Source organism: Pelophylax lessonae (genome assembly GCF_965119305.1).
Source record: "Pelophylax lessonae genome assembly, chromosome: 9".
Classification (NCBI taxonomy): Eukaryota; Metazoa; Chordata; class Amphibia; order Anura; family Ranidae; genus Pelophylax; species Pelophylax lessonae.
This window is the reverse complement of record NC_138776.1, coordinates 237,773,569-237,795,660: the sequence shown is the minus strand read 5'-3', so window position 1 is coordinate 237,795,660 and position 22,092 is coordinate 237,773,569. Positions and strand designations below refer to the sequence as shown.

The following is a 22,092-nucleotide window of genomic DNA, read 5'->3' as shown; positions in this document are numbered from 1 at the left end:
TACAGTAGCTGCAGCTGCCTGAAGCTGTGTGGAGGCCACCTATGTTACACAGTGGGGACCCAGCAGCAGCTGTAAGTCCTAATTTCACAGGTGATTGGGTGCGGGGGTATGGCCCAGAACACAAACAGTGTGCATTTGGGCTACTCACTTACACTTGTCAAATTAGGACCTGAGGCTGTGTTCCTACCAGGTGGCTCTGGGATTGCCATCTGTTCAGGATTTACCTGGATGGCACACTAGATGTATGGCAGTTTTATTCTCTTTTACTTAAAATATGGATGTGTTTGGCCTACTTTTATGTTATATTAGAGAGCAATTCAGACCTCTACTGCAAGAAAATTTTAGCAACCGGACCTGCTTGAATTTAAATTTATTACCCCTTTCCCTAGGTGGACTGTTTTGCGTTGCAGGAATGTGCTCAAAATTGTGTGCATTCCTGCAATGCACAAAAACACACAGTCCTTTTGAGGGTGTAGGGTGGTGCCATTAAGTCTCAAGCAGCACAATTTTTAAAAAAGGTTATACGGGTTTTACATATATTTGTACTACTGTAGCGCTAGTGCCCAAAGAGCCGCCGGAATTTGCTTTACCCTTATGGTTGCCCTGACCTTGCAATTTCCCCAACACCTCTGACACTCTGGGTTCTGATATATTTAAAGCAGACACAAAATGCAAAGACACCAATAGTTAGCAATGTTTGCAAGTTAAGACTTTACTAGGATATTTAGTGAAACAGACTTTAAACAGGCACAATTATACCCTCAAGTTGAGAGATAATGCAGTGAAATGAATTCACAGGAACACACAAAGGAATAGCAATAACAGTAAATGGTTGTTATGAATTGGTCGAAAAGGAAATTATGGCCCCAGAACAAGAGGGGGAAGAGACTTTTAGTCAGCCCACTTCCTCTAGGCTCTGACGCCACAAGAAATAGGAGGTAAATATAAAAGGTTTGTATAGGAGTTCCCCTTTAATAAACAATAATGTAACAGTTAGTAAGTTATATTCTGCAAAAGGTTCTGTAAGAAGAGTCTCTTTTGAAGAAAGAAGGTCCATGAAGTGTGGGTAGCCTTAAAAAAATGTATGGGATTTGTTTGTTGTTTTTAAGAAATAGACTTGCCTAGCGGTTCGATGCTGTATCTGTGCCCCGCTGGCTCTAATAGAGAACCAAGCAATCAAACAACGCCGCTCGTTCGGTTCTCACAGCTCCGTGGCAGAGGAGACTCCATCATAGCCTGGAAGGCTACCTAAGCTTGGCTGGTCTTGATGCCATAAGGCATACATGACCCACGACATTTGGTAAGTGATCCAATCACCATTTATAACGGTGGAAATAGAAGCTGCACTGAGTATCACAGAGTGAATTGAGAAAACACTACGCCGAGCACTTGCACTTATTGTCTGGGAATAAGCATTGTTTTACACAAGAGACTCACTATTTATTTATTTATTTTTGGACTTTGAAAACCTTTTTGGACATTTTTTTGATATTTTCACTACAGTCACCTTATGGAATTTTTTATATGAATTTATTTTTTATATATCACTATATAAAGTCCATAAAATCCAAACAGTGAATATACTGTAAATCAATTCCAGGACCAGACCCCCTTAAGGGTATATGCTTACCAAAGGGAGGTAAGATAAAGGCAGGTTCTCTAGATATAATCTTGTCACCTTGACAGTGGATCGCATAAAGATGTTAATCAAGGGCCGGACGGCTCCGCTCGTCCGCACTCTCTGGTCGCAATCCGATGACGTCAGTACGCCGTGACCTAACGACGTTTCATCACAGATGACGTTTTCAAAGTCCGATGATGTTGTCCTTTGAAAACGTCACCTGTGACGAAACGTCGTTAGGTCACGGCGTACTGACGTCATCGGATTGCGACCGGAGAGTGCGGACGAGCGGAGCCGTCCGTCCAGCGGCTACTTCCCTTTGCTCTCACATTCCTAGTCTCCTGTCAAGGGTCGGTTCCCTGGATGTTCGGTGTACCTACAGGCTTGATTAACATCTTTATGCGATCCGACGACCATTGAGGTAATCGATCACATGGGCCGGGATCTACTGTCAAGGTGACAAGATTATATCTAGAGAGCCTGCCTTTATCTTACCTCCCTTTGGTAAGCATATACCCTTAAGGGGGTCTGGTCCTGGAATTGATTTATATTCACTGTTTGGATTTTATGGACTTTACTGTCATAGTCTTACCTTCTTGCTGTTCTCCTTCGTTTGACATGTGCTGGCGGCCATCTTGGTTTCTGGGTTTCTTGTAGCCTCCCACCCTGCGGCTCCTCCTTCCCACTGGGAGGAGCTGGATGCCTAGCTCATATATATAGGAGGTCTGTGGCTTCAGTTCCTTGCTTGGTCCTCCTGTGTTCACATGCTTCTAAGACTGCTGCTTCTGGTTCCTGATCCTGGCTTCGTCTGACTACCCTGCTGGTTCCTGATCCTGGCTTCGTCTGACTACCCTGCTGGTTCCTGATCCTGGCTTCGTCTGACTACCCTGCTGGTTCCTGATCCCGGCTTCGTCTGACTACCCTCCTGGTTCCTGACCTCTGGCTTCGCAAGGACTCTGCTTCGGTTTCGCCATCCGTTTGGACTTTTGCTTCACAGCTTGATTTTCAATAAAGCCTTCTTATTTTCACTTATCTGTTGTTGTACGTCTGGTTCATGGTTCCGTGACATTTACATCTCCATTGTTCATTTTATAGCGCGACTTGACTTACAAATATTTATTAGGGTGTGGTCACAATTGAAGTTGCTGCTGCATTTTTTGTTTCCTTTAACGCGGTTACTACTCTATAATATATATCACTATATGATATTGTCACTATAGTCACCTTAATAAAATTTATGTATTCAATTTTATGTATATCATTTTATACCTTATTTTCAACATTTTATTGCAATAATTAATTTTAGCAAGCGCTATAGGTAGCCTATTATAGACTACTTACCTGCAAGTGGTTAAAGTGGTTACACCATAAAGGCAAAAGTTTTTTTACTTTAATACATTCTCTGCAGGTAAAAATCTTTCAATAGCAGCTCCCCCTAACCCCCCTTAAATTGTACCTGAGCCTGATTACGATCCAGCACCGTGCCCATGAGCAGCAGCTCTTCTCCTCTCTCTCTTTTCTCACAGGAGACTCGGCAGAAGCGGGAGCCATTGGCTCCTGCTGTTGTCAATCAAATTTAGTGAGCAAGAAGCAGAGGGTGGGGCCAAGCAACACTCTGTATCTATGGACACACACAGCCCAGCTCAAGATCGAGCCTAAATGAGTGCCTACATAGGAATCAGCTGGCTATGGGGCAACTCGGAGAAAAGGAGGAGCCAGGGTAGTCAGCAGGGGACCCCTGAAGAAGAGGTTTGGGGCTGCTCTGTGCAAAACCACTGCACAGAGCAGGTAGGTATGACATGTATTTTTTCTTTAACCACCTCCTTCCCAAGCCTATTCTGACACTTCACTCCTACATGCAAAAATAAACTTTTTTTTTTGCTAGAAAATTATTTAGAACCCCCAAACATTATATTTTTTATCAGAGACCCTATAGAATAAAGTGGTGTGTGTTGCAATTTTTTATGTCAGTCGGTATTTGCGCAGCGGTTTTTTGAAACGCAATGTTTTTGGAAAAAAAACACATTCAAGAATAAAAAAAAAAAAAACATTTAAGTTAGCCCAATTTTTTGTACAATGTGAAAGATGATATTACGTTGAGTAAAGAGTTACCTAACATGTCGTGCTTTAAAATTGCGTCTGCCCGTGGAATAGCGGCAAACTACGGTGCCTAAAATTCTCCATAGGCGACGCTTTAAACGTCTTTACAGGTTACCAGTTTAGAGTGGCACAGGAGGTCTGGTGCTAGAATTATTGCTCTCGCTCTGACATTCGTGAAAAAACCTAATTTATGTGGTGCGATCACCGTTTACATATGCGTGCAGGAGTAATGTATGCGTTCGCATTTGCACGTAAGCACGGTGGGACAGGGGGGCTTTACATTTTTTTTTTTTATTATTATTATTTTTTTTTATGCAAATTTTTTTTTTTTTGTACAAACTTTATTGCTATCACAAGGGATGAACAACATCCCTTGTGATAGCATGGGCCACGACAGGTCCTCTTTATGGAGAGATTTGGGGTCTATTAGACCCCAAATCTCTCCTCTGGCCCCCCATGCAGCCGATCAGACCAAGATCAGTCTGATTGGCTGCTTCTCTGGCCGCTGGTGTCCAGGGAAACAAAGGGACGGAACCGGAAATTACGAATACTCGTTGCTCCCAGTTTCCAGGGTTACAGAGAGAGGGGAACAATGTCAGTTCCTCTCTCTCTGTGCAAGGCAGCCATCACCACCAGCCGCATCTCTCCCGGCCCCTGTGATGGGACCGGAGAGCCCTGGAAAGGTGGCAGCCGGAGGGGGGTGGGACTCCCTTTCGCCTACCGCAGAAGTAATCGAGTGGCTAATTAACTTCTGCTTTGTAGGGAATCAGTGGCTGAAACTAACGGTATCAGGATGATGCCTATAGGTGTAGGCGCCATCCCGGTATAACCACTGAAACCCAGGGACATACGGGCATGTGAGCACTAAAAGCGTGATTCATCGTAAGCCATTTAAAGCATGTGAATGGTTGGAGCCTTCTAGGTGAGGTCTGGGACAACAAAGGACTTCTTTTGAAAATCTCGGGTTTCAATGCAGTCTCCCATTTATTGGAGATAACTATACCACCTACTGTAAATCCATATGGATATTGTTATGTTCCTTCGACACAAGGTCTCTCGGGGTGTTGCTAGCAATGCTGCCAGTATCCGCTCAGCAAGTTACACACAGGTCGGATGTACTTCTTAACCAGGGAAAGGTTTATTACTCACTCAGAGACATGATGACATTCTTACATGGAGGAGTCTTAATACAACAGGCTTCTGTTCCTACCAGATGTAATCCCTACTCAGTCTCATGTGGCTGCTTGCAAATGTTATGTGACATTTTGTATTGATAAGGTGTAACATGTTTTTTGCATTCAGATAATACAAGTCCACCTGAAGAAGATTATGACTTGGTTAGTCAAAACGCATTGGGGCATTTATCTGGGACAGGATCAACTAGTGTAAAACTTGCTTTGAGTATACCTGCCTATTTCAATTTTATTTTTGTATGTATTATAACTAATAGGTTGTGATGTAAGTCTATGTAACCAGAGCCTTTGTGGATTTTAATAATTATATAATAAAATACTTTTTTTATACATTTGAATTTGTTTTGATAGCTTATTTACTGCAAATAAAACCCCTGGGGGTATTCCTGGTTTATTTTCCTTATCAGTTTGGTTGCCCTTCTCTGCACTTTCTCCAGTTCCCCCATATCCTTTTTGAGAACTGGTGCCCAAAACTGAACTGCATATTGCAGATGAGGTTTTACTAATGATTTGTTCAGGGGCAAAATGATGTCTCTCTCTGGAGCAGTGGTGGCCCGTCCATTGGGGGCGCCGCCCCCCCCTATCCATGCATCCGGCCCCCTAATCTACATGCAGGGCGTGGGATGCATGGATTCCAATGGTTTTTTTTTTATTAAGCATGTGATTAGAGCCAGAGGCTCTAATAGGCTTCAAAAAAGGGTGGGCTCGGGGAGCAGAGCACCGTGCCCTGATCCCACCAAGTTGTGTGACAATAGCGAATGAATATTCGCTATTTTCACACGGATTCTCCCCCTGGCCAATCAGGAAGTGGGTCCTGAGACCTGTTTTCCGATTGGCCGAAAGGAGAAGCCATGTTATTGGCCAAGGAGGAGGTTGGAGACGCAGGGGAAGCCTGACCCATGGAGGAGACTGAGGGGGGAGCCGCCGCTGCCTGCCCTCCACATGTCTGTCCAGGATGAGTTAGCCGGAAACCGGGGGGGGGGGTATGGTGTGCGGGCTGGTGTGGTCCATCCACCGACCCCCTCGGTCCATGGAGCCCCAGCCGCCACTGCTCTGGAGTATAGACCAATTAACGTAAGAGAGAAATTTGCTAGCTTTAGAAATTGCAGCTTGGCATTGCATGCTATTATTAGGTCTATGATCTACCAGAATCCTATAATTGCTGTTTAAAATATAAAACATCTATTTGTTTTTAATAACAGGAAGAGCTAACAGTAATCCAGCCAGTACATAATACAACAATGATTTTTGTTTCTAACAGGAACATTCAAGGATGAACCGATGGGCCAACAGAGGTCAAGGAGGGGGTAACTCGCAGCAACCATGGAATCCTTACCCTGCAGGTTACTTATTACTTGATATCACATAGAGCCTCACTTCCAAAGAACCATCTGTGTTGTCCATAGCAACCAGCTAGATTCTTCCTATCAAATCCATCACTATGGGCAAGGCAGACTGTTCTTTTTTTTAACTATGAAAATGTGTTTTATTTTAATGTACTGTTTATTCTACATTTATCAGGCCCTGCTGCAAACAACCAATATTCAGAACCCAATGCCCCATCACCAACTCAGCCAGCCGAAGACGTAGACGTGTCCGAGTTCCGTAAAGTGCTGCTTAAAGGAGAACCAAAAGTTTTAGGAGTAAGTATATGAACACATTAGAAATATTTAAAAGGTTAGTCCACCGAAAAGTGATGTTTCTGTTTCAGACATGGGCATGCTGATTTATGTACCAGCTCTCCAAATCCTTCCTTTGTTTTCTAGGTCCATCAACTTCCTTCAGCCAATAAAAATAGGTATAACTTTGGCTTTTGTGGTGGCTTTTGGACCATTCTGTGCATTCATAGTACTGTAACTTCAATTCAGTGGGTCATAGATTCCCCAAGGTGATAAGGAAAGAAAAGAAAGAAAAAGGAAAAATGAAAGGAAATGTAAGGCAGGGAAGGGCAAGGGATATTAAAATTTGCTCCTGTATCAAATTGGATGGGGAGACATGACCCTAGAGGGGAAGTTCCACTTTAATGAGTATCTCCACCAAAGAAATTAAGCCGCCCAGAAGTTAATGCAGCCTTGCCAAATCAGAAATATTTCTCAGTTTACTATGTCATTTACTGCAACCACAATCCTAGCAACCTCTAACATGGTGGGAGTGTACTTCCTCAAAATTTTTCTGCATTACTTCCTCTTTCTATTTTGGGGGCTGAGAAACTTATAAACACTGATTTTTTTTTTCTTTTTTTTAATCAAGCTTTATATATGCAAGAGATACTGTATATGTAAGATAAAGTAAGGGGCCTGCACTGGAGTGTTGAAAATCCCTCTATTGCATCAAAAGCAGGGATTCTCAGATTACCAGATTAGAGACATCAGGGTAGATGGCCATAGTGCAAAAATATCTACATAAAAAAGGTAAAGCTCTGTGCATGCTGTATGAATCTCCAGATTTCACTTTCAGTTTTAACTGAAGCATTCAAATTGTCCTTACACAATACCAATAAATTAGGCATCAAAAACAGGGATTCTCAGATTACCAGATTAGAGACATCAGGGTAGATGGCCATAGTGTAAAAATATCTACATAAAAAAGGTAAAGCTCTGTGCATGCTGTATGAATCTCCAGATTTCACTTTCAGTTTTAACTGAAGCATTCAAATTGTCCTTACACAATACCAATAAATTAGGTTTATTCCTGTGGCAAAATGAGCAATGAACAATCCCTTAGATAAACCAGTAAAGCATAGCACTGCTCAATGTATGTAAGGTTCCAAGCAACTTATACAGTATATTAGTGTAACACCCTCTATTGTGCTACTTGTGGTAGTGTAGGCAAACTATAGTTTGGCTCAGGGCTAAACCTGAGCCATGAAATCTGGGTTTACCTTAAATCAGGGCTGGATGACTCATCCAGGCAGCTCTCTGGTGCCTCCCCCTGGTTCTAGAATGTTAGAGAATGTTCTAATAACTAGTGGGTGGAGGCTAGGAGGGTTGTCCTGCATATTTAGGGGAACTTAGCCAATCTCCAGGTGGTGGAGAAGCAGTGCTGAGGGAGGCTATCAGTGGCCCTTGAGGGACCCCTGCCGGGGAGGGGCTGTACCTCGAGCTGGGAGTTTAGGTGGCTGGCCTAGAAGGATTCTACCAAAGGAGGAGTTGGAAGAAGGCTTTCTGGATAAACAGCGGGAGCAAGCAAAGGATAGTGTGAATACTACATACAGTGCAGGGACTGACAAGGGGAGAGACTGCCATATGTAGCAGGTCTCTCTTGAAGACAGCGGTGTGCTTAAGTCTTCTTTAGCCTTGCCCTAGGAGATCTCCAGAGTGTCAGTCCAGTACACTGGTGAAAGAAGTAGCGTGGTGGACTGGTGAAGAGGCAGCCAGGTGGCATAGCATTTTCCTGCAGTAGTAGAGCTGGGCTCAGTGTCTACAGGGACATTGGAGGTACTCCAGGATGCAGTTCACACCCCACTGTGCTACTTTCTAGAGGGACTGTGAGTTCCTAGACTGTAAGGGGCTATTGCTGTTCTAACAGAGATCATATTGTGCTACTTCCTAAGGGACTGAGAGTTCTCAGCCTGTAAGGGGCTGTTGCTAACCTAACAGAGACTGTTAGCCTGAACAGATTTTAATGATGCTTAAAGTTAAACAATAAAAATTAAAAATCTCTATAAATATCGTGATGGGGGTCCCTTTAATGTGCCTATAAAGTAGTGCATCTGTACGGTGTATGGAGCCAGCTGCAGCAATACTGACATTTCTAAAGGAAAAAATGTAATTTAAACTTTCTTGCAGCTGTAAGGTATTGTCGACATCCGGCAATACAGATAAAAAAACATGAAAAAAACAATGTGGCCCCCCCCCCCCCCAAAATCCATACCAGACCCTTATGCGAGCATGCAGCCTGAAAGCGCCCCCCCTCCTGAACCATACCAGGCCGCTTGCCCTCAACATGGGGAGGGGGCTTTGACGTAACTGTGTGGCCCCGCCCCTTGCCTACAAAAGAGCTGTCAAAGCTGAAGGGTGGCATACGGCAGGTAGCCTCAGAATAGGCAAAGCATTTTTGAAATTTATTTATATTTTTTGGGTCAGCGCCATCATGATTGACGATGGATATACACCGAGGGACACTATTTTTTTTTTCTTTTTAACAAAGGACATGTAAAAAACTGTGTTCTGTGGTTTTTCCTTTTTTTACACTTTTTTGGTGAATGGGTAGGGGTATGTTGTACCCGATACCAATTCACATGGGAGGGCGGGATCTGGGGGCCCCTTTGTTAAAGGGGGCTTCCAGATTCTGATAAGCCCCCCACCCACAGACCCCCACCACCACAGCCCAGGGTTGTCAGGAAGAGGCCCTTGTCCCATCAACATGGGGACAAGGTGCTTTGGGGGGCACCCAAAAGCACCCTCCCCATGTTGAGGGCAAGCAGCCATGTATGGTTCAGGAGGGGGGCCACTCGGTTCCCCCCTTTTCCTGGCCTGCCAGGCTGCATGCTCAAATAAGGTTCTGGTATGGATTTTAGGGGGGACCCCTTTCCGTTTTTATTTTACATTTTGGCGTGGAGTTCCCCTTAAAATCTATACCAGACCCAAAGGGCCTGGTATGGATTTTGGGGGGAGGACCCCACGCCATTTTTTTTTCTAATTTTGCCGTGGAGTTCCCCTTAAATACTATACCAGACCCAAAGGGCCTAGTATACATTTTTAGGGGGACCCCATGTAATTTTTTTTAATTCTGTCAATGGGTTCCCCTTAACCACATAAATACAGGGCACTTTCACCCCCTTTCTGCCTAGACCAATTTTCAGCTTTCAGTGCTCTTTGGCATCTATAGGAAATCTTGGTCAGCTTGGCATGGTACTGCTCCCTATCTTTAACATTGGCGTCTATGGAAAATATTGGACAGCTTGGCATGGCACTGCTCCCCGTTTTTAACATTAGCATTGATAGGAAATATTGGAAAGCTTGACATGGTATTGCTCCCTGTCTTTACATTGGCATCCATGGGAAATCTTGGTCAGCTTGACATGGCACTGCTCATGAACTATAAGTGACAGGGACACAAAACTTGGGGAGCACTGAGAGGGGACCCAGGACTACAATATATCTATACATTTTAAAAGTGGGGTATGCCTGTACACTACACTGATTGCATTAAACTGACTCAACACACTATCCACTAACTACCTGCCTAATCTCTATTGTTACACACTATACACGGCTGTAAGCAGCAGCCTTATATAGTGTGGGGGGTGGACTTTGGCAAATCATGGCTCTGACAGGACATTGTACTGTGATAGGCCAAAGCATACAGGTCAGGTGCATGCTTTGGCCAATCATCAGCAATTAATGCACTTCAACAGCGCAGTGCATTATTGGGCGCTCATCAGCAGGCGAACTTCCCGCCGAGCACCCCATTTGTTTGCGTGTTCGACTCGAACATAGAGCATATCCCTATTCAGAAGATTATTAAAAGCCAAGAACTTTCTGGGAGCTAACTGCCAAAGGGTGCCTGTCCCGGGAGATTTGGAAAAAGGGCCCACACAATCCAGCAAGACAATCGAAGGACAGGCAGATATAATAGTTCACTGAGACCCACAGTCGTACCTCTAAAACCTACAGGAAATATATATACACTGTGTGCACAATTTTTTTAGGCAAGTTGTATTTTTGAGGATTCATTTCCTTATTGAACAATTACAGTGCTCTCGATCAATCCAAAATGTTCATAAAATTCAAACATAAATATTTAAGAAAGTAAAAGTGAGGTTTTGGCTTTCTTAGGAGAATATCTATGTGTCCACAGTTATTGGGCAACTATTAGTGGGCAGAATTATTATGCAACTAAATGAAAAAGGAACATTTTCCCATCTCACTTGTTTATTTTTATCTGTTGGGCCCCTTTCCCACGATTGGATCGATCAGGTCCGCCTGTCCGTTTTTTCAGGTGGACCTGATCGGGCCACCCATTCTCTTCTATGGGGAGGCAGATGTCAGTGGGCATGTGTCTGCTGACACCCATCTGGCATCAAATCCGACAAGACCTGCTGAAAACAGATGGATAATGGCTAATTCTACATCTGTACCCTCCCCCCCATCACCTAGTTTAAAAGCCCCTCTAACTTGTTGGCCATCTTCTCACCCAGTACTGTTGCACCCTCCCCATTTAGGTGCAATCCATCGCTACTAAAGAGCAGGTAGCCGACTGAGAAGTCGGCCCAGTTCTCCAGGAACCCAAAACCCTCCTTACTACACCAACTCCTCAGCCACTTGTTTATTTCCCTAATCTCCCACTGCCTCTCTGGTGTGGCTCGAGCTACAGGTAGTATTTCTGAAAATACTACCTTGGAGGTCCTACTCCTCAACTTAGCGCCTAAGTCCCTGAAATCGTTTAGGACTCTCCATCTTCCTCTGCCTATGTCATTGGTACCCAGGTGTACCATGACAGCTGGGTCTTCCCCAGCCCCACCCAATCATCTGTCCACTAGATCCGTGATGTGTCGAACCCGAGCGCCCGGTAAACAACAGACAGTTCGGCACTTACGGTCTTTTTGACAGATTTCCCTCTCTGTCCTTCTAATAATTGAGTCCCCTACCACCAGAATCTGTCTGTTCTCTGCCCTCACAGGAGGAGTTCTTCCCCTGGCAGCTAGGGGCGTCGCTCTGCTCCAGCAATGCTGGTCCCTGACTGGTTTCCCCAACATAATGCAACAGGGCGTATTTATTGGGGTGCTCCAGCCCAGGACCGGCCTCCTTGCCTTGCAATGGAGTACTTTGATGCATGCGATGGAGTATTCCCTGCATAAATATCATGGTATTATTGAAAGATGCAAACTTTTTCTTCTGCTTGAAGAAAGTGTCCTCTGCTTCTAAAAACTGGTAGTAGGTTTGGGAGTTGATTTTAAGTCCACCTTCAACCCAAAAAGGTCCAAGTAGCTCATCTTTATTAATACCAGCCCCGTTCCAGTATCCCACCTCCACCTTGCTGGCGTCTGAGTTGACATGGAACTCAGTGCCCTTTACTGATCCAGTCACAGGTCCATCCATCTGGTCCATCAAGAGTCACACTCATTTCATCAAACCTTTAAAAAATCTGTCTTCAGATATTTTTTGGCCCAGTCTTGATGTTTTAACTTATGTGTCTTGTTCAGTGGTGGTCGGGTTTCAGCCTTGCTTACCTTGGCCATGTCTCTGAGCACTGAACACTTTGTACTTCTGGCCACTCTAGGTAGGTTGCAGTTCTGGAATAGGACAGCACTGAAGGACAATGGGTTCCTGGTAGCTTTACGTTTGATTCTTCTTTGTTAGTTAATCTGTGTCTTTTTTTCTCAACACGTTTTTTGCGAGCCTGTTGACTATTTGCAACAAAATGTTTGATGGCCCTGTGATCATGCCCCAATATCCTAGCAATTTTAAGAGTGCTGCATCCCTCTGAAGGACTTTTTAAAAAAATTTTGACTTTTCAGAGTCAGTTAAATCTCTTTTTTTGCACCATTTTGCCTGAGGAAAAAGAGGCTGCCTAGTAATTATGCACATCTTGATATAGGGTATTGATCTCCTTAGGCCACACCCCCTTACTTCACCTGATTAAATCCAATAAGCATTCAAATTTATACAGCTTGGAGTTGGATAATATGCATAAAAATTATGATTTGTACAAAATACTCACTTGCCTAATAATCATCACCAGCTTGCATTAAAATGTGTAACAAAACACTGAAGTGACCCATTATATTTTCTAAGCGCCATAAAAAGTGAGAACTAAGCATTGGCCCAAAAAAATACAATTTTATAAAGTTTATTTGCACCCAGCTATGAAGAATATTATAAAAATACTATAAAAAGTGCATGAGTGTGAAGTACCATGAAGGTGACCATGTAAGGTACAAATGAATGTTAGCCAAAACATAATTTTATTCATTTTGTTTTTATTCTCATTCAAAATTTTTTTTGTTATTTTTTCTTTTTTTTTTCTATTTTTTCTATTTTATTTTTATTTAGTTTCACTTTACTTTATTCTATTTTTATATTATTTTATTTTGATCGGTTTTGTTTTTTGTCCTTTGGGATGAATTAGAGTGGAGACTGTGAGCCAGGCATTCTCCTCCACATCAGTGCCTGACCTCACAAATGCGCTTGAACCCTACGGACTAAGACTGGGATGTCATTAAAGTTCATGTAAAAGGCAGGCGTCCCAATACTTTTGGTAATATAGTGTACCTCAATAAAGTGCAATGAGTATTTAACTTGCATCTCTGTATTATAAGGGATAGAGGCACACCTGCCTATGTATCAGACCAAAATCGAGATGCGTCCCCAGTACCGCATTCAACATAGACAGGACTGTTGTTAGAAATCATGGGGCCAAGTACAGCCTACCTGACAGGGTCCCCTCTGAGAAAATTTTAAAATTATATTTTTGGTAAAAATACAATAAAATCATTACTAGTGGACGCAAACGCCAGATAGTTTAAAAAATTCCTGCTGAATCTAAAAGATTATAAGTATTGAGTTATCAAATGTGTGTGAAAAAGGTCTTGTGGCTTAATCCCAGGAGCGCTGGGATCTGTACAGTGTGAATCAATAGTTTATGTACTAGGGATAGACCTATATGTTTTTTTCAGGGCCGATACCGATACCGATATTTTGGTCACAACGTATCGGTATCGGCCAATATGGCCAGATATTTTGTACATTTAAAGTCTTGAAAAATAAAGACAATTTTTGACACAAATCTGGTACTGAACAAGTTAATTTTTGTTTAATGCTTAATGGCTGGCTTGCTGGCACCCTGTGTTGGGTGGCTGGCTGGCACCCTGGGTTGGGTGGCTGGCTGGCACCCTGTGGTGGGTGGCTGGCTTGCTGGCACCCTGTGGTGGATGGCTGGCTGGCACCCTGTGGTGGATGGCTGGCTGGCTGTCACCCTCTGGTGGGTGGCTGGCTGGCTGGCACCCTGTGGTGGGTGGCTGGCTGGCTGGCACCCTGTGGTATGTGGGTGGCTGGCACAAGGGCTGTGGGTGGCTGGCTGGTACAGGATCTGTGGGCGACTGGCTGGTACAGTGCCTGTGACTGGCTGGTACAGGGCCTGTGGGTGGGTGGCTAGCTGGCTGGCTGGCACCCTGTGGTGGATGGGTGGCTGGCACAGGGGCTGTGGGTGGCTGGCTGGTACAGGGCCTGTGGGTGGCTGGCTGGCTGGTACAGTGCCTGTGGCTGGCAGGTACAGGGCCTGTGGGTGGCTGGCTGGTATATGGCCTGTGGATGGCTGGCTGGCTCGCTGATACAGTGCATGTGGATGTGGGTGGGAGGCTGGCACCGGGCTGATGTGGGTGGGTGTAAGGCTGTGATAGACTCCTGCGAGACTAGTCCCAACTCCAAGGCGAGGGAGGTGGCCTAATAAGGCAGAATGACATCACAAAAATATCGGCAATATCGGCCAGTTCCGGGGCCGATATATCGGGGATAGTGCATATCGGCCCCCGATATATTGGCCTTGCCGATAATCTGTCTGTCCCTATTATGTACAGTAGCTGTAGCTGCCTGAAGCTGTGTGGAGGCTGCCTATGTTACACTATGGGGACCCAGCAGCAGCTATAAGTCCTAATTTCACAGGTGATTGGGTGCGGGGGTATGGCCCAGAACACAAACAGTGTGCATTTGGGCTACTCACTTACAATTGTCAAATTAGGACCTGAGGCTGTGTTCCTACCAGGAGGCTCTGGGATTGCCATCTGTTCAGGATTTTACCTGGACAGTCTGGATTTTGAATTATTTGTCTGGTTTTCAGTCCACCTGAAAACCAGAAACATTCTTTAGATTGGGCCATGGCTCCCTAAAATAGCTAGAGAGGATTAGGCATTTTCCTTCCTCCAGCCTGCAGGGGACAATAGAGATCTGACACTGCAGGGCAGCACTGCAGGGGAGTGAAGACAGACTGTCTGGAGACTGGAGAGAGGAATAAGGGGACAAGCCTGATGTGTGGAGGGACACCTGGGAGCACCTGATGTAAGGGGGATTGTGATGTGTGAAGGGATTCTGATGGGGACATCTGATGTATAGGGGAACCTGATGGGGACACTTGATGTAAGGGGGCACTCTACTGAGGACACCAGATATAAGGGGGCACTCTGATGGGGACACCAAATTTAAGGGGGCACTCTGATGGAGACAGCAGATGTATGGAGGCACACTGAGGGGCACACTAGATGTAAGAGAGCACTCTGAGGGGCACACTAGATGTAAGAGGGCACTCTGAGGGGCACACTAGATGTAGGAGGGCACTCTGATGGGGACACCAGATGCAAGAGGGACTCTGATGGGGACACCTGATGTAGGGGGAACTCTGATGGGGACACCAGGTGTAAGGGGGCACTCTGAGGGACACACCAGATGTAGGGGGGCACCCTACGAGGCACATCAGATGTAAGGGGGCACTCTGAGGGACACACCAGATGTAGGGGGGGCACTCTGCGAGGCACATCAGATGTAAGGGGGCACTCTGAGGGACACACCAGATGTAGGGGGGCACTCTGCGAGGCACATCAGATGTAAGGGGGCACTCTGAGGGGCACACTAGATGTATGGCAGTTTTATTCTCTTTTACTTAAAATATGGATGTTTTTGGCCTACTTTTATGTTATATTAGAGAGCAATTCAGACCTCTACTGCAAGAAAATTTTAGCAGCCGGACTTGCTTAAATTTAAATTTATTACCCCTTTCCCTAGGTGGACTGTTTTGCGTTGCAGGAATGTGCTCAAAATTGTGTGCATTCCTTCAATGCACAAAAACACACAGCCCTTTTGAGGGTGTAGGGTGGTGCCATTAAGTCTTAAGCAGCACAATTTTTAAAAAAGGTTATACAGGTTTTACATATATTTGTACTACTGTAGTACTAGTGCCCCAAGAGCCGCCAGAAGTTGCTTTTCCCTTATGGTTGCCCTGACCTTTCAAGCTCCGCAACACCTCTGACGCTCTGGGTTCTAAAATATTTAAAGCAGACACAAATTGCAAAGACACCAATAGTTAGCAATGTTTGCAAGTTAAGACTTTACTGGGATATTTCGTGAAACAGACTTTAAACGGACACCGGTATATCCCCAAGTTGCGAGAAAATGCATTGAAATTAATTCACAGGAACAAAAAAAGAAATAGCAATAACAGTAAGTCAAATGGTTGTTATGAATTGGTTGAAAAGGAAATTTTGACTTTTAGTCAGTCCACACAGAAATATGAGGTAAATATAAAAGTTCTGTGTAGGAGTTCCCCTTTAATAAACAATACTGTAACAGTTAGTAAGTTACATTCTGCCATAGGTTCTGTAAGAAGAGTCTCTTTTGAAGAAAGAAGGTCCATGCAAGTGTGGGTATCCTTAAAAAAAGTATAGGATTTGTTTGTTTTTTTAGAATCATACTTCCCTAGTGAAATGCGGCATCAGTCCGATGCTGTATCTGTGCCCCGCCGGCTCTAAAACTGACAACTGAACTGGACTGGCTCTGTGACATCAGCTGACAGCTGGCTTCCAGCTGTCTGCTGGAAATGGGTCACAGAAGTGCAGAATGGACTGCACTCATGTGATCCATAGGAGAATTACAATCAAACAAGCTTTGGCTGCATTTCCTCTTTAAAGCGGAGTTCCGGGCACAAAATCGATATTTTTTTTGTGCCCGTCCGCTTGTTCCCCCTCACCTGAAAAGGAATTGGATAGTTAGATTTTTTTTTTTATTTACTCACCTTGTAATTGAAGATCGAAGATACTCACCTAGTCTTCACTTCCTCCCTCTGTGCCGAGGCTCAGTCGTCTCTTCCGGGCTTGCACTGATTCCTGGGAGCTGAACGTCATCGCTCCCAGGAATCAATGCGACGGCACCGGCCCCGCTCGTCACTTCCGGGCGACGCCGCATTCCCCTGCTAAACAGCTTCTGGGCATGCCCAGAAGCTGTGGAGGAATGCGGCGCCGCACCGGAAGTGACGAGAGGGGCCGGTGCAGGCGCATTCTGGGAGAAGAAGACACGGAAGAAGACGCCGAAGAGGACCGCGCCGGCTTCAGCTGCCCACAACCGAGATGGAAACGCTGTGGAAGAAAACTTCTAAGTAAGTATTTCTTCTAAAAGGTAAGTGCGAACCGGGACAGATCAGAGGCTAGCCATTGTGGAATGTACTAGCCCTGACTGTCCCGGGGGTATGTTTGTTGAAAAATGCTTTCTGTGCCCGGAACTCCGCTTTAATCTACATCTAGCTATAATGGGGCACAGAAATGTTACAAGGCAAAGACAGCTTAATGTGGCTGAATGTAAAAGGTGTTACATTTTCACAGCAAATTGGTCAGGTGCAATGGTGTCTGCATGCAGTGTCTATGAAACAGTGTCAGTGATAAGACAGGTATCTGCCTGCTCACTAATCCAGCCATTACATGGGTTCTATGATGCAAGAAGTCCCTGCACAGGCTCTTGAATGTACACAGTGAGTTGTAAAGTGCCTGACTGGCCTCCTGTGGATTCAGAATCTCAGCAATGGCCATGGGGGTTTGCTGGGGATGTGGTCCAGATCAGCAGGGCAGTTGTATAAAGTACCCATACTTGAGTAAAAGTACAAGTGCTCGATCAAAAAGTGACTTGAGTAGAAGTACTAAAGTATTCAACATTTTTTGTACTTAAGTTTTGCAAGTAGTTTTTTTTTAAATTTTGCTACTCAAGTACTGAAAGTAAAAGTACCAGTAGTTTTGAAAAAAAATTGCTACTCAAGTACTGAAAGTAAAAGTACAAGTACTGTGTTATGTAGTTATTAAAGAAAGAAGTCAAAAGTTTGAACATCATATTGTTTTTTTATTATTTCAAATGCAGCTTTTATTTATACATACAGTAGCATTTATTTTCGTATGCGCTGATAATACCCATGTTTTGAGCTTCGTGAAACCTGCCATCTACTGTTCTGGCAGTGGTAATTTTTATAATAGTAACGAGTAACTATGCAGCACAAAAAAAAAATATCGGAGTAGAAGTATTGAAATCATAGAAAAAATGTAGTGAAGTAAAAGTGGAAGTAGGAGAAAAAAATTCTACTCTAGGAAAGTACAGATACCGCCTTTCGGAACTTACCGTATTTATCGGCGTATAACACGCGCCGGCGTATAACACGCACCTAAATTTTAGGGCAGAAATTTCAGGAAAAAAGGTGAAATTTAAAATAAACAGCTTTGAACTCAGAACATTTTTTTTTAAATTAAATGTAGTCTTACCAGTGCCCACAAATGCAGCCTCATCAGCGCAGTGTCCTTAAATGAAGCCTCGCCAGTGCAGTGCCCATACATGCAGCCTTGTCACTGCAGTACCCTTTCATGCTGCCTTGCCAGTGCCGATACATGCAGCCTCGCCAGCGCAGTGCCCATAATTGCAGCCTCGCCAGCGCCAGTCCCCATAATTGCAGCCTCACCAGCGCCAGTGCCCACACATGCAGCCTTCACCAGTGCCCGTAATTGCAGCCTGGCCATCGCCAGTGCCCATACATGCAGCCTTTGCCAATGCCCTTACATGCAGCCTTCGCCAGTGCCCATACATGCAGCCTTTGCCAATGCCCATACATGCAGCCTTCGCCAGTGCAAATAATTGCAGCCTTCGCCAGCGCCAATTGCAGCCTCGCCAGCGCCACTATACACATCGCTTTTAAAAAACTCCAGAAAGCAGCGGCGAGAGGTGGAAGGGGGCGGGCGGCGCCAAGGAGAAGGAAGGATGCGCTCTCATCGGAAGTCCCGGCACCTATGATTGACGTCGGCATAGGAGGCAGGACTTCCGATGACAGCACGTCCTTCCTTTTCCTCGGCGCCGCCCGCCCCTTTCCACCTCTCGGCGCCGCCCGCCCCCTTCTACCTCTCGGCGCTGCTTTCTGGACATTTTTTTTTTTGTTATATCGGCGTATAACACGCACAGCTACTTTTTCCTCCATTTTTAGGAGGAAAAAGTGCGTGTTATACGCCGATAAATACGGTAAGTACAGTAGTGAAGTAGTTCTACTTAGTTACTATACATCTCTGGTGACAGCAAAAGCCACACTGTGCTCAGTGATGCAGCCCTCAGTTTTAGTATAATAGTAAAGGAGGCGTTGGCTAAACCAATTAGATTGCAGCACTTAGGACTCCCTAAACACTGGGAGAAACATATAGTGATATAAGAAAAACAAGTGCGCTATCTAAAACAAAATAAATGTGACATATTTGTAATGTAACACACCTTGTGATTATCAGTGAACTGTAACAAGGTCCAAAAGAACCCTATTTACATCTAAAACTAATGTGACACTTGTAAAAAACGTAAATGCTCTCCACATACAAAAATACTACTAGTATGAATCACTGTGACAAATGAAAAAAAAGAAAAAACATTCAAACTTCATGTGACAAAGTCCCATAGAAGGAAAAATAGCAAAGAAGGCAGTCTCTATATGCAAATAGACTGTAAAAGGTGCCAGTTGGGTCTCTTCCGAGTGCTGCATGCATCCCCAAGGTGCTCAGAAAAGGAGAAGGCTGGCCACTTAGCAGAAACAGGCAATCACATAGCCCTTAAATGAGCTCCACAGAGAGGACTCCGCAAGGGTCAACTGACCAGGTGAGCAGGGGGTCCTGATGGAATCTAGCGATCGACCAGCCTTTAGCAATGCTCCGCAGAGGGGCCTAGGTGAATGTCGTATGCTCAGACTTTAAAGAAATCCTGGCTCAGTAATAAGAAAGAAGAGGGCTTTCACATAAAAAACAATTTATTAAAAGATTGCACTTACATGAAACTCTTGATAATCAAACATCTGAAATATGGCCGCCTGCAGTGCACGGACTGTGCGTGGTGACGGCTCAGCTGGCTCCACCCGACGCGTTTCCCCTTTAGAAGGCGTCAACTGGGATTGAACTTTTTTTCTTATATCGCTGGATGCAGCCCTCAGGGTGAGAGGTCCCAGCCCTGCATAGGCCACAGTGCCTGCTGACATCACCCGGAGTGACAGCCTCCAGCTCTTGCAGCTGTGATGCCTGTGTCCCAAGAGGGAGAGCCTGCCCAGGACAGTTCAATTTATCTGCTTGCCCATAATTTCTTTAGTCTTTCAGCACTCTGGAACTTGTAGTTTCAAACAGTATAAAGTCTATGGTAACTTCAGATGACTAGACTATATGTCCCACAATCCTCTGCTGTCAGTGAATAGCTTTTCCTCTGCATTCAGGAAATGATGTGATTATCTCCTGGTTAAGATCTAGAGGAAGAGTGCTCTATGTATAGGATTAGAAGAAGTGTCTTGGAAAGAAGATAGTAGCACAACCAGCATCGGGCTACACTATATTTTGTTTTGTCATTTGTTTTTTATACTACAAAAAAAATGTAAACAATGTTGCGCGCCGCTAAAGATCTCTGGTTTGGCTTGAAAAAAAGGTGGCAACCCTAGTCAGCTTCAACCGCAGGAAAAAACACTCATTCCCGTCCTTGACATTAATGGGCGGCCCTAAATGCGGCACGCTTAGCTTGAAGGTGTGAAAGGAGCCCAATTCCTCAGTGTTTTTTAGCTCAATACATTATGCACGTTAAAATAAACATTCACTAATAAACGATTACAATTCTTACCCCAGTACTTGCAGTTTACAACTTTCAGTGCTGCTAGCTGCTGCTCTCTCCCTGCATTTCCGGTCTTCCAGAGTTAACAGTGAACAGTGCAGTCTTCAGCCAGTCTGTTAGTTTGTATTTTATACACAAATTCTGGTGAAAAATAATCAAAAAATATATATATAAAATTATAAAAAAAAAAAAAAAAAAATATATATATATATATATATATATATATATAAATATATATATATATATATCATAGATGACAGTGCAGATATATTATATATTACACAATCCAAATAATAAAGTGACAGTGCAAAAAATGTCTATATGGTTAATGAAGTTCCATATAAGACATAAAATTATTATAGTCCTTGTATACAAAAGTGCAGGTGCAATATATGCAGCAAAACAGTTCTGTGATTTAAGGTGCTTGGTACTCAAAGGAATTCATCCTTATGTCAGGATAGAAAGGAGGAGAAAAAATCCGCCACCAGATACTCCACACACTTACCGGATGGCCCCTTGGGGTCTGGCACTGGTAAGTGGTATGCTGTATGGAGGATCCCAGTAGGGTGGAATGCCGTCCCCCGCTCATATAGTATCTCAGGAATCTGTCAGTTCTAAAAGGACTGGTAGACCTTTTCTCCAATACCTCTCCTCAAGCCACACACAGACCGATCATATAAAACAAAAGGACTTCATGGTATAGTACATATTGCCAGTTTTAATCAAAGAAATTGAGCCACTTACATCAGGGTAAAACAAGGAACAGCTTCTCACAGCGCTGTGGCCGGTTTGCGTTCCGGCTGCTTTCCAAGGAACCGGAAGTGACGTAGGGCGTAGTGCGAGGACCCTACCGGTTTCGTCATCCAGCGTATGATGTCATCAGGGATCACGCACTACGCTCAGTATCCTCCCCTTATATACCTCCAGACTGGGATGTTTGAGCCAATAGATAACGAGCGGGAACTAGTCTGTTAGTTTGAAAAAGAGAGAGGATGAAGGCTATGGGGCTGTGTCTTTCTCATGATGCACACTCTAGGAGGACACAACTTTGGCCCTTGCATGCAAGGGTGGCTCCACAGTACCTTGCAGGAGAAAGAAGTCACCAAAAGACAGAAAACCTGGGGCAGAGATCATGGCACCAGCCTAAACTGGAGCATAGGGAAGGATTCAAAAATAAAGAAGCTGCATACTCAGTAAGTGATTAAATCAGCTGCTGAAAGTGATTTAAAAATTGAGGATTTAATATTACTTTAAGGAAGTGTAGCACTGCACCCGTATGGACTGCTGAATATCCATTCTGCGGGTCCCCCTGGTTACCAACACATGGCTATAACCAAATGCAATTTTTACATGCCTCTTGGCTCAGTTCAATTAACAGTCCAGGGGTATTTGGTTGTTTTTTGTTTTGTAATGGGGATAGGGGAAGGGAAAAGTGGGATACTCCAATTTACCTATTCACAACATCTGAGGACTTCTATCTTCTACTTCACTCCTAGGTGTGGAACAGCCAGGCTGTTAGTTCATCCTGCCACTTTAGACGAATGAGTTTAAGTCTCTTGCTTTCTCCCAAGACAACTTGGTGGACAATATATTATCTTAT

At 44.3% G+C, this 22,092-nt stretch overlaps 1 protein-coding gene across 1 annotated transcript in view; it reads left to right on the top strand.

Annotated features, from left to right (window-relative positions):
• Nucleotides 1-22,092, top strand: part of LOC309563336 (uncharacterized protein) — a gene marked incomplete at its 5' end in the record, with an annotated part of 72,188 nt that overhangs the window by 10,097 nt on the left and 39,999 nt on the right. Inside the window, 2 exons of the mRNA XM_082267731.1 lie at nucleotides 6,176-6,257; nucleotides 6,436-6,557. Of these exons, the coding sequence (XP_082123857.1) occupies nucleotides 6,176-6,257; nucleotides 6,436-6,557 (204 nt within the window). The remainder of the gene's footprint in view (nucleotides 1-6,175; nucleotides 6,258-6,435; nucleotides 6,558-22,092) is intronic.